Source organism: Leucoraja erinacea, chromosome 4, assembly GCF_028641065.1.
Source record: "Leucoraja erinacea ecotype New England chromosome 4, Leri_hhj_1, whole genome shotgun sequence".
In the NCBI taxonomy this organism is placed as follows: Eukaryota; Metazoa; Chordata; class Chondrichthyes; order Rajiformes; family Rajidae; genus Leucoraja; species Leucoraja erinaceus.
The window spans coordinates 14,066,162-14,078,763 of NC_073380.1; the positions used below are offsets into that span (position 1 = coordinate 14,066,162).

The window sequence follows — 12,602 nt, forward strand, 5'->3', positions numbered from 1 at the left end:
ACTAAAATCATAGGTAACTAAAATCAGATGCTGGAAATCGGAGGTACAAAAAAAAACTTGGATTTTGCAGCATATATGGAGCGAAGGTTAGGCAACCATTAATTCAGCGAAACCCTTCGGTGCAGAGCTGTTGCGGCCTAGAGTTCACCATAGATGCTGCTGCACCCGAGTTTCTCCAGTTTTTTGGATAGAACTGGGACAAATGAAAGGATTTTGTTACATAGGAGTTGAAGGTTAGATAAGTAAGCGAAGAGTTTCAGAGCCATGCTGAAGCAAAGAGCTGGATTTCCTGTCAGGATAGAACTGGGAAACCTCAGAGATGACAAGGAGTTGATAAGAGTTTCAGACCCATGCTGAAGCAAATACTGTTATGGAATTGGGATCAGGAGATATAAGAAACAGGTCAAATATGGACATTGTATCTCATTTCAAATTGCACCTTCATATCAGATTCAGATTCAATTTTAATTGTCATTGTCAGTGTACAGTACAGAGACAACGAAATGCATTAAACAACGAAATGCAACGATATACAAGTATAGCACCATAAAGATACAACATTCTAAGAGAGGGATAACAGTGAATCCAAACACTGTATTCAACAGCGTGGCCATTATACGCCCTTCACATTCTAACTAAAGTAAAATGAAAAATATTTAAGAACAAATAAGATATTTAAAGCAGGTTACAGGCTCTTCAAGGGAGATATTTAATGTTTAAAAGATTGTCATAATGTAAGTACATAATCACTTCAATTTTTAATTTCACAATTTAATAATTATGATTATTCTGCCACATCATTCATCCCTAATTCAGCAGCTCTGGTTACTGTTTAAAATTAAATAGTAATTCAGAAAAGCAGATTATCTATAATTCAATGCAGGTTCATCTCAAATATAAGATGAAAACAAAAAAAATCTTAAATGGGAAAATGAAAAAATATATATTTTAGAAAACCCTTTGAGGGTTGGTTACGAGTCTTAAAATCTCAGAATGTGAAGGAAAGAAATATTCTCTACACAAGCAGAAGATATGTATTCTTTCAGTGATCATTACGTGTCAGTAGCATTTCAAGTCAGTAGTAAAATGTACTTACTTCGGATCTGCTTTTTAATTTCCTTGGCCGGGTCCAACCAGTTCTAAAATATGGAAATTTGGATATAGGTTAATTTAGAACAAAAAAATAGATTGGAACCTTTTCTAGTAAATCTTTTCTTATGATTACCACTAAATGAAGCATTAGTTTAATTCAGAAAAACAATTACATTGATAATGGTTTACCATAAAACCTATATATAATTAGTAGGAAGAAACTGCAGATGCTGGTTTAAACGGAAGATAGACACGAAAAGCTGGTGTAACTCAGCAGGTCATACAGCATCTTGGGAGAAAAGGAATAGGTGATGTTTCAGGTCGAGACCCTTCTTCGGACCAAATTCGAAGGGTCTTGACCCGAAACGTCATCTATTCCATTTCTTCAGAGATGCTGTCTGACCCGTTGAGTTACTCCAGTTTTTTGTGTTTAATATATAACTGAGTTTTACATATATAGATAATCATAGTCATACAACATAGACTCATTAGACACAAGAGATTGTAGATGCTGGCTTACACCAAAATACACAAAGTGCTGGAGTAACTCAGGCAGCATGTCTGGAGAACATGAACAGGCAACGTTTTGGGTTAGGATCCTTCCAAGGCCCTTCGTCCATGTTGATCATCGGTGACCAATTTTTCATCTTCCTATATCCCATCAATTCCGTATCTCCCCCGCCCCCCCACCTGCCATCTCTGAAGGGGAAGGAGAGTACATCTTGCCTGCCCTGAGCATGTGGTAAACTGGTTCAACCATATTAACTGCAGTACCAGTTCCAATGGACAGGTCGACAAAAAAGCTGGTGAAACTCAGCGGGTGAGGCAGCATCTATGGAGCGAAGAAATAGGCGACGTTTCAGGTTGAGACTCTTCTTCAGACTGATGTTAGGGGCGGGGGGGGCGAGAAAAAAAGGGAGGGGCGGAGACAATAGGCTGCGGGAGAGCTGGGTAGGAGGGAGAAAGCAAGGACTGTCTGCAATTGGAGAAGTCAATGTTCATACCGCTGGGTTGTAAACTATCCAAGCGAAATATGAGGTGCTGCTCCTCCAATTTGCGGTGGAACTCACTCTGGCCATGGAGGAGGCCCAGGACAGAAAAGTCTGATTCGGAATGGGAGGGGGAGTTGAAGTGATGGGCCACCGGGAGATCAGGTTGGTTATTGAGAACTGAGCGGAGGTGTTGGGCGAAGCGATCGCCAAGCCTGCGCTTGGTTTCGCTGATGTAGAGCAGTTGACACCTGGAACAGTGGATGCAATAGATGAGGTTGGAGGAGGTGCAGGTGAACCTCTGCCTCACCTGGAAAGATTGCTTGGGTCCTTGGATGGAGTTGAGTGGGGATGTAAAGCGACAAGTGTAGCATTTCCTGAGGTTGCAAGGGAAAGTACCAGGGGAGGGGGTGGTTTGGGTGGAAAAGGACAAATTGACCAGGAAGTTACGGCAGGAGCAGTCTCTGCGAAAAGCAGAAAGGGAAGGAGATGGGAAGATGCGGCCAGTGGTGGGATCCCGTTGGAGGTGGCAAAAATGTCGGAGGATTATATCTTGTATGCCACAGCTGGTAGGGTGGAAGGTGAGGACAAGGGGGACTCTGCCCTTGTTACGAGTAGTTCAAGTTCAAGTGAGTTTATTGTCATGTGTCCCTGATAGGACAATTAAATTCTTGCTTTGCTTCAGCACAACAGAACATAGTAGGCATTGACTACAAAACAGATCAGTGTGTCCATATACCATTATATAAATATATACACACATGAATAAATAAACTGATAAAGTGCAAATAACAGATAATGGGCTATTAATGTTCAGAGTTTTGTCCGAGCCAAGTTTAATAGCCTGATGGCTGTGGGGAAATAGCTATTCCTGAACCTGGTCGTTGCAGTCTTCAGGCTCCTGTACCTTCTACCTGAAGGTAGCAGGGAGGTGAGTGTGTGGCCAGGATTGTGTGGGTCCTTGATGATACTGGCAGCCTGCGATAGATCCCCTCGATGGAAGGGAGGTCAGAGCCGATGATGGACTGGGCAGTGTTTACTACTTTTTGTAGTCTTTTCCTCCCCAGGGCGCTCAAGTTGCCGAACCAAGCCACGATGCAACCGGTCAGCATGCTCTCTACTGTGCACCTGTAGAAGTTAGAGAGAGTCCTCCTTGACAAACCGACACACCGTAATCTTCTCAGGAAGTAGAGGCGCTGATGTGCTTTCTTAATAATTGCATCAGTGTTCTCGGACCAGGAAAGATCTTCAGAGATGTGCACACCCAGGAATTTGAAGCTCTTGACCCTTTCAACCATCGACCCGTTGATATAAATGAGACTGTGGGTCCCCATCCCACTCCTTCCAAAGTTCACAATCAGTTCCTTGGCTTTGCTGGTGTTGAGGGCCAGGTTATTGTGCTGGCACCATATGGGCAGTCGCTCGATCTCTCTTCTATACTCATCCCCATCAGTGATACGTCCCACAACAGTGGTGTCGTAAGCGAACTTGATGATGGAGTTCGCACTGTGACCGGCTATGCAGTCATGAGTATAGAGTGAGTACAGCAGGGGGCTGAGCACGCAGCCTTGAGGTGCTCCCGTGCTGATTGTTATCGAGTCTGACACATTTTCACCAATACGAACAGACTATGGTCTGAGAATGAGGAAGTCGAGGATCCAATTGCAGAGGGATGCGCAGAGACCTTGTTCTGCGAGTTTGGTAACCAGCTTGGAGGGGATGATTGTATTAAACGCTGACTTGTAATCAATGAATAACAGCCTGACATATGAGTTTTTGTTGTTCAAGTGGTCCAGTGCGGAGTGGAGGGCCAGCGAGATCGCATCCACCGTTGATCGGTGTTGTGGCGGTAAGCGAACTGCAATGGGTCCAGGTTTTTGTCGAGCTAGGAGTTGATTTGCGCCATGATCAGCCTCTCAAAGCACTTCATCACCACCGGCGTTAGTGCCACTGGTCGATAGTCATTGAGGCACGTCACCTTACTCTTCTTGGGCACCAGTATAATTGCTGCCCATTTGAAGCAGGTGGGAACCTCAGACCTCAGAAGTGAGAGGTTGAAAATGTCCATAAAAATTCCAGCCAGTTGGTCCGCACAGGTTTTTAGAACACGACCAGGTATACCATCAGGTCCAGGCGCTTTTCGAGGGTTCACCCCTCTGAAGGATTTCCTGACGTCGGCCTCTGTGACTGAGACTGAAATACCATCACAGCGATTGGGGGCTCGGGAAGGCACATCGGTGTTCTCCCTATCAAAGCGTGCGTAAAACACATTGAGCTCATCAGGGAGTGATGTTTCGCCGACATTCGAGCTGCCTCCTGATTTCGCCTTGTAGGAGGTGATTGCATTCAGGCCCCACCACAGCTGCCGAACATCTGTCTCATCCTCCAGTTTGGAGCAGAAGTCCCTTTTGGCCTTTTTGATGGCCTTACCAAGGTCGTATCTGGACTTCCTGTAGACCACTGTATCATCAGACATGAATGCCCGGTGTCTGGTCTTCAGAAGAGTGAGGATCTCAAAGTTCGTCCAAGGTTTCTGATTGGGAAACACTCGGAAGGTTTTTGTAGGGATGCAGTCCTCCACACATTTCTTAATGAAGTCTGTAACGACTGTGGCGTATTTGTTCAAGTCCGTTGCCGAGTCCTTGAACATTGCCCAGTCTACACTCCAAACAGTCCTGTAGTTGTAGGGGAATGGGGAGTGATAGCGGAGCTGCGGGATATAGAAGAGACTCTGGTGAGAGCCTCATCTGTAGTAGAAGAGGGGAACCCCCGTTCCCTAAAGAATGAGGACATCTCTGATGCCCTGGTTTGGAACTCCTCTTCCTTTCCTTTACCCGCTCCCCCACCCCCCCGACATCACTGAAACATAGACATAGAAACATAGAAATTAGGTGCAGGAGTAGGCCATTCGGCCCTTCGAGCCTGCACCGCCATTCAATATGATCATGGCTGATCATCCAACTCAGTATCCCGTACCTGCCTTCTCTCCATACCCCCTGATCCCCTTAGCCACAAGGGCCACATTTAACTCCCTCTTAAATATAGCCAATGAACTGGCCTCAACTACCCTCTGTGGCAGAGAGTTCCAGAGATTCACCACTCTCTGCGTGAAAAAAGTTCTTCTCATCTCGGTTTTAAAGGATTTCCCCTTTATCCTTTGTCCTGAAGAAGGATCCCGACCTGAAACGTCACCTATTCCTTCGCTCCATATATGCTGACACCCGTTGGGTTTCTCCAGCTTTTTTTGTCTACCTTCGACTTTTCCAGCATCTGCAGTTCTTTCTTAAACAGTTCCAATGGATGTAAGATATGTGCCACAATTTCAGATTGTCCCAGATAATCAGATCGAATGGCATAATGATTGCCATCTGATCTTGCCCTCAGCTCCATTCATTCACTCCAGGAGCACCTTATCAGATGTGTTAAGACTGCTGCAGAACCCCATCTGACAAAGATCTTGTCATTTATGTGGACCAGCTGAAGATAGGTCTACGTTGGTTGTCTCCAATGCCACCTCTCACACCTTAGTGGAAATCTGCTATAACCATTCTTAGGTTTCAGTTCCACAAAGACCTTTTAAATTGGAGTAACAAAACATACAGCATCTAAGTTAGATCCATATTTTAAGATTTGGTGACCTCTTGCCTAGATTACACAGAATACAATGGAATGCTGATCCTTCATTTTCTTAAAATGTGTGTGTTAACTAACCTCTGAACTTCCGAAATTCACTCATTTGTGATGTTTGGTCTTCATGGTAAATCTATTTTAACTCAATTTCTCTCAAAATCAATGGAGTGAGACAGAAAAAGTACATAAAACACAGCTACGATATCAAGATAGTGAATGCCAGGACAGCTGCAGCAAGACGGAGAAAAAAATCTCTCCTTTTTCCACAAAATGTATTATCGTTCAATCAACCCAACTATTCAACATACCTTTTGATTTTCAGAGTCCCGAAATGACAGACCGAAGTAATCTTTCTCCAGAAGGTTGAGCTGCCCACATACTTTATCAAAGAGAACCTGTCCCTTGGCTCGTTTCTGTCAGAAAATATAAAGATAGATTTATCAATACAGGATGTGACACTAATCAGGAGGAAAATTAAACAGGTTGTTGGGATTTACCATCATGAAAGGTATGTACAATATAAATTGAAAACAAAAACTTAAAACACATAGGTTGTCACAAAAAAACCCATGCTGTTTTGCTTGGTCTAAAAGGAAAGCTTTCATTGAATTCACCAGAACTTATGACGATAAAATTCACTTCCATGTACTCCCTACATTACGCATAATTACAAAAAGTCTCTAATAAATTTATTTGCTGCAGTTCCATGCATTTTTACTTAAACTCCTTTGAATTCAGTAATGAGTTTAGTTTCCCTGATACCTACTCTGAAATTTGAAATTTGAAAGACTGCAGGATACTCCCTTTAAATGGTCAAATAAATGTTGGAACAAAATTGCAGAGGGTCACAGTGATGAAAGACAGATTCATTTCATCCATTTCCATGTTTGCAATCCCTATTACAGGTTTGTAGATGATACACCACTGCAATCGGCAAGATCTCGAACAATGGGGAGACGGAGATAGGGATTTGTAGCATGGTGTTAAGACAACAACCTAATGGTTAATATCAGCTAAACAGAATAGTTGGTCATCTACTTAGGAAGCAGGGAGGAATATGCATTCCAGTCCGTATCAATTATGCTGTAGTGGAGATGGCCGAGAACTCAAGTTCCTAGGTCTAACCTTCAGCAACAATTTTACCTGGTCCTACCCATGACAATGTTATGGCTAGCAAGCACACCAATGCCTCTACTTCCTCAGAAGATGGGAAGAAATTCGGCATGATTCCAATCCCTTTCACCAATTTCTATAGATGCACTATAGAAAACATCCTATCAGTTGCATCACAGCTTGGTATGGCAACTGGTCTGCATAAGACTGCATGAAATTGCAAAGTGGGGTGGAAGATTGCAACCTTCACGTGGTCTGCCCTGTTTTGACGAATGCAATCAACTCGACGTGCACAATCCAGTAAGATCAAATAGAACAAGTTGTCCTACAACTTTAGGCTGTGCACGCCATACGCAAGAAGAAGAAGAAGAAATTGCAAAGTTGTAGATGCAGCCCAGTCTGTCATGCAAACCTGCATTCCCCGGACTCCTCCCTCCCAAGAATCCAACATAATCAAGGCTCACTTACACCTAGATCATTCTCTTTTCCCTTCTCTCAGGTAGGGCAGAGATAAAGGCTTGAAAGCATGTACCACCTTCCCCACTGTTATCGGACTCTTAAACTGATCTCTTAAGTGCTACGGATGTATTCCTGATTTCCCAATGTACCCCATTGTGCCCCGATGCTATTTTTTAATCTAGACTTTCTCTTTTGTAGCTACAATACCATATTCTGCACAGTTATTTCTCTTTTGCGTACCCAATGTACTCTTGTATGAAATTATTTTCCTGGATAGCACTCCAAAGTTTCTCCACAGGTAACCAAATAAGTAATCATGGACCATGAAACTGCGATGTTTTATTGCACTGCATGGTGCCCTCTTAACTCTGGGAAGTATTGACAAGACTGCATCTTGGAAAGTGGACATGTCATCTCTGCCACCCTGCTCCAGGGATAGATACTGGACTAGAAAGAGGTATTTAGTGAAATGCAAGGCAGGCAATTGCAATTTTGGCAGACTGTTTTACTTGATGTCTTATTTTCCATTGAAAGGAATTGAAAATTGGATCAAAGCCAAATTTCAACCCCAGTATAAAACTTCAGAGAAAAAAAAGAGGATAGTTTATAAAACATAGAATAGTGCTTTGACCAATTCTATTACTCACAGCTCTACTTGTAAAGGCACCAAACAAAATGGCGGGGGAAGTCAGCAGGGCAAGCAGCGGAGGGAAATGGACAGATGGGATCAGGACCCTTCTTCAGACCCTTTACTTATATGGCACTCAGACAAGCATGAACTGATTAGAGAAGGAAAAGATTATTTGAGAGCACCATGCCCCTTTACACAGTTATTTCATGAATAAAATGAACCAAAGTGGTAAGATAAGATAGAGCTCAAGGGCCTTTTACATAAATTCTGGATGTTATTGAATGAGGCTCTACAATGCAGACATAATAAAACTGTGTATAAAACTGGAACAGATTCATTGAGGCAAATAGGAAATGATTGAGGGGCTGGAAGAGAGAATAAAGATGACGATACACTGTGGCCACAGTTTCTCACTGGATTTACAAATGACAAATTACCGCATGGAGATGCTCAAAAGATGTGGAGAAGATGTTTCCACGAGTGGGAGAGTCTAGGATCAGAGGGCACGGACTCAGAATAAAAGGAAGTACCTTTAGAAAGGAGACAAGAAGTAATTTCCTTAGCCAGAGGGTGGTGAATCTGTGGAATTCATTGCCATGGACAGCTGCGGAGGCCGTTATTGGGCATTTGCAAAGTGGCGATTGATAGGTTCTTGATTAGTAAGGGTGTTAAAGGTTACGAGGAGAAGGCAGGAGAATGGGGTTGAGAGGGAAAGATAGATCAGCCATGATTGAATGGCCGAGCAGACTTCATGGGTCAATAATAGCCTAATCCGGGTCCTATATCATATGGACATGATTTGAAAACACGGCAAATAATGCAGTCTGGGAGCAGAATGTTACCGAAGAACAGGGCAAAAATGGCAGGGAGTTTCATGTGGAAAAACGGCCTGATCATCACTTTGAAGCACGGTTTTTTCTAAATAATATGAGAAAGTGTGGAAGAACAGCAAGAGACGTAATTGCTGAGGCAAAAGAAAAGTTAAATAGGTCACGTAAAAGTATTCCAGTCACAGAGATAAAAGTCAATGATGAAGTGGTGTTACTACTGGTTACACCATCTGTATTCAGTTCCAGGCATCTTATATCAAGTACACAAGCCTTGGAAGTAGTGCTAGACACAATCAACAGTAAAATGTTGAGCCTAAAATGGTTACATTAGGGGGACATTGCAGAGTACGACCTGGTATTCCTTTGAATAACGATCAAAGGCTGCATTAGCTCGCATCTAAGATGACCAAAGGATTTGATTCGGGTACCTTGAGAAAAATTATTTCTGACCTGGTGGAGAAATCACAAGACTTAGGCATCAACAGTATCAAAGTTCAAAAATGATATTAGGAAGAGCCTCTTGACACAGATTGCCATGGAACTCTGCAGCTCCTTGTTCATAATGCTGTTGAGGCAAGGTCAAATGAGGTCTGTTTATGATAAGTGCGATTAAAGTACACCAGTCATGATCAAAATGCATAGTAGATTTGACTTGAGGAACCGGTTTGAGAAATGGAACCTATTGTTCATATATTTCATATTCCCTACAAGAATGATTAAGTTGGTAATTTTAATTTGGCAATAGACAATAGGTGCAGGAGTAGGTCATTCGGCCCTTCGAGTCAGCATTGCCATTCAATGTGATCATGGCTGATCATCCACAATCAGTACCCCTCTCCCCCCCGTTCCTGCCTTCTCTCTTTAACTAAGACAAGCAGTCTTAAAAACAATAATTCAATAGGGGGGCTCAAATCCAATTTGAAGCAATTTGTTAAAATCCCAGCAAGATTCAGTATGTTTATGGTAACATGGAATGATTCAATTAAAACATTTCCATAGACTTCATCCTCGCAAAATCCAGGCCATAATGATCAAGTACGCATTCATAATCATAGAGCACAGAAACAGGCCCTTCGGCTATAGACAATAGACTATCAAGCATCAATCTATATTAATTCCACTTATCACCCTTTTAAGCCTTGGTAATTGACATTCTGGTTCTGATACTGTAATGTTGTGAGAATACCTGCCTCCTTCACCACCTTGGGGAATATTCCAGATTACAACCACCCTCTGGGTGAAAGCAGAATTCCTTACAATCCCTCCAACCCACTGACTGCTCACTCACATTAAATTTGCACCCTTTGGTGCCGATGTTTCTATTATGGGGAACGTTTCCCTTAGAATCATTAAATTAATGCATGTAACTCTTCGAAGAAAGAAAACCATGCAGTCCTTAAATGGTTACATTTTTTGTTCTCGACTTGTCCTGACTAAGTACTGGAGCACATTTTTTCAGAAAGTACCGAAAATTATGTTTAACTTCCATTGACCATTACTGTAAATTACTGCACAGTCGTTGGAAATCAAGGCACAGGATATTCAAGTCAACAATCAAGAATGTCTTATTGTCATATGTCCCGAAATGGAACAATGGAATTCTTACTTGCAGGTTCTGATTTCAGAGCACTAGTAGACACGCTAAAATCAACACTGTATCTAATCAGCATTTACTTTCAAATCATTAAAGCCAACAGTTAATCCAATGTCAACAAATGATAACAATGACTCACTCAGTCTTTTATTCAGAAGTAACTATTATTCCATTCATTATTAACTTGGATGAGGAAAAGGAAATGAGAATGAGGATTTTTGACTTGAAGCGTCCCATCGTCCTCACCTGCGACGCCTCGAAGTCCGGTCTTGGTGCCGCCTGCCTGCAGCTCCACGATGGACTGCAGCTGCCTGTCTCCTACGCTTCTCGCACCATGACCCCTGCTGAGCAGCGCTATGCTCACATCGCGAAGGAGCTCCTCGCCGTGGTGTTTGCCTGCTCGAAGTTTAAGGATTACATCCTGGGCAACACCTTCACTGTCGAAACCGATCACCAGCCGCTGGTCACTATCCTGAATAGACCGATCCACGTTGCCTCTTCCCGTTTGCAGCGAATGATGCTGCAGCTCCAGCGCTTCACGTTTCGAATCGTGTACCGCAAGGGCAAGGACATGTTCGTGGCCGACACACTGTCCCGCGCACCGCTGGCGTCCACTGCCCGTCACCCGTACGAATCGTCTGACCTGATGGTGCTAAACGTTAATATTGTGCCTTCACAGCAGATGCAGTCCCTGGTCCAGCACACTGCCAAGGATCCTGCCCTGCAGCAGCTTGCCGACGTCATCCTTCGTGGCTGGCTTGACCGTCGCTCATCTTTGCCGGCTGGTGCCGTGCCCTACTTCCTGGTCCGGGACGAGCTTGTGCTGCACGACGGAGTGGTAGTGAAGGGCCACAAGGTTGTGGTTCCTACTGCGTTGCGGGACCACTACTTCAAAACCGCTCACAGCGGCCACCCCGGGGCCGAGGCCACTCTGTCCCAGGCCCAGAGCCAGTTCTATTGGCCCGGCATGGCTCTGCCTGAAATAGCCTCTCTCCCCATCAGCAGCGCCAGCCGCTCCTGCAGCAGCCTGCCCCCGAACTGCCGTGGATGGCAGTCGCCACTGCATTTTTGAGTGGCGTGGCAAGCATTTCCTGGTCCTTGTGGACTCCTACTCCAGCTGGTTCAAGGTGGATCAGCTCCCCTCCCTCACATCTGCTGCTGTCATTGGGAAGCTGCGCCGCCCCTTTACAACTTTTGGCTCTCCTGCGAGTTTGCAGTCTGACAACGGCAGCCAGTTTTCGAGCGCGGAGTTCCGTGCTTTCGCTGCCACCTGGAACTTTCATCACCACACCAGCAGCCCCGAGTACCCGCAGAGCAACGGCCTTGCTGAGCGTGCCGTCCGCAGTGCCAAGGAGCTGCTGGAGCATTGTAGACTTTCTCGGTCGGATTTTTACTTGGCCCTCCGCAATATTTCCCGTGACCCTGCCTTGGGCTCGCCTGCTCAGCGGCTCATGTCCCGCACCACGCGCCCTCCGATCCCAGTTTCCCAGCGGTCCCTGCGGCCTGCCGTCCTCTGCTGCTGTCCAGGAGCGCATTGCCCAAAAACAAGATATCCAGAAGCGCTCGCATGACAAGTCCTGCCGTCCCCTTCCACGTCTATTCCCTGGCCAGGTGGTCCGGATGCGGTCCCCCTCCGGACACTCCCGGCTGGCTGTTGTCACCAGCTCTGCCGACTCTCCGCGGTCTTACCTCGTTGACTACGAGGGTACCATCTACCGCCGATCCCGCCAGCATTTGCTGCTGGTCAACGAGCCCGCTCCGCCTCCTGTGGCCCCTTTTGCCCCACCGGTTCCTTCCTCGCTGTCCACCGCTCCTCGCATGCCCAGGACTCTACCTTCTCAGCTCTTTGTGCCCCGGTCTCCTGTTGCTCTTCCGCCCTCACCTGCCTTGCCCGCTCGCTTGCCCGCTGCTGTCCCGGTCACCTCATCCTCCCTCTCCTGCGCGTTCTCCGGTTCGTTCACCTGCCTCCGCTCCTGCTCCTGTCCCTGCTGTTCCTGCGGAGGAGGGGGAGGGCGGGCTGCGTACACGGTCCGGGCGGTTGGTCAAACCGCCGGTACACTACGGGGAATTTGCTTAGCTGTTTTAACTGTTTCCTGCCGGTGCACGCGTTTGTCTGTTCCTAGCGTATGAGTCGTGGTTGCACTGTCATTATTGTAATGCTTTGTTTTCCAAGGGGAAGGATGTAGATCAGTGCATGTTCCTTTAACATAGTGACCTCACCACTACTAACCACTCCCCATTATCTTCAGTATAATTGTAACCTC

General features: G+C 45.2%; 1 protein-coding gene across 17 annotated transcripts in view; it reads right to left on the reverse strand.

The window, feature by feature from the left end:
* Window positions 1–12,602, reverse strand: part of epb41l3a (erythrocyte membrane protein band 4.1-like 3a) — a 171,194-nt gene that overhangs the window by 79,847 nt on the left and 78,745 nt on the right. For all 17 annotated transcript variants that reach the window (XM_055633729.1, XM_055633724.1, XM_055633725.1 and 14 more), the window contains 2 exons: window positions 6,020–6,124; window positions 1,097–1,139 (listed from right to left, as the gene is read on the reverse strand). In XM_055633729.1, the coding sequence (XP_055489704.1) occupies window positions 1,097–1,139; window positions 6,020–6,124 (148 nt within the window). The remainder of the gene's footprint in view (window positions 1–1,096; window positions 1,140–6,019; window positions 6,125–12,602) is intronic.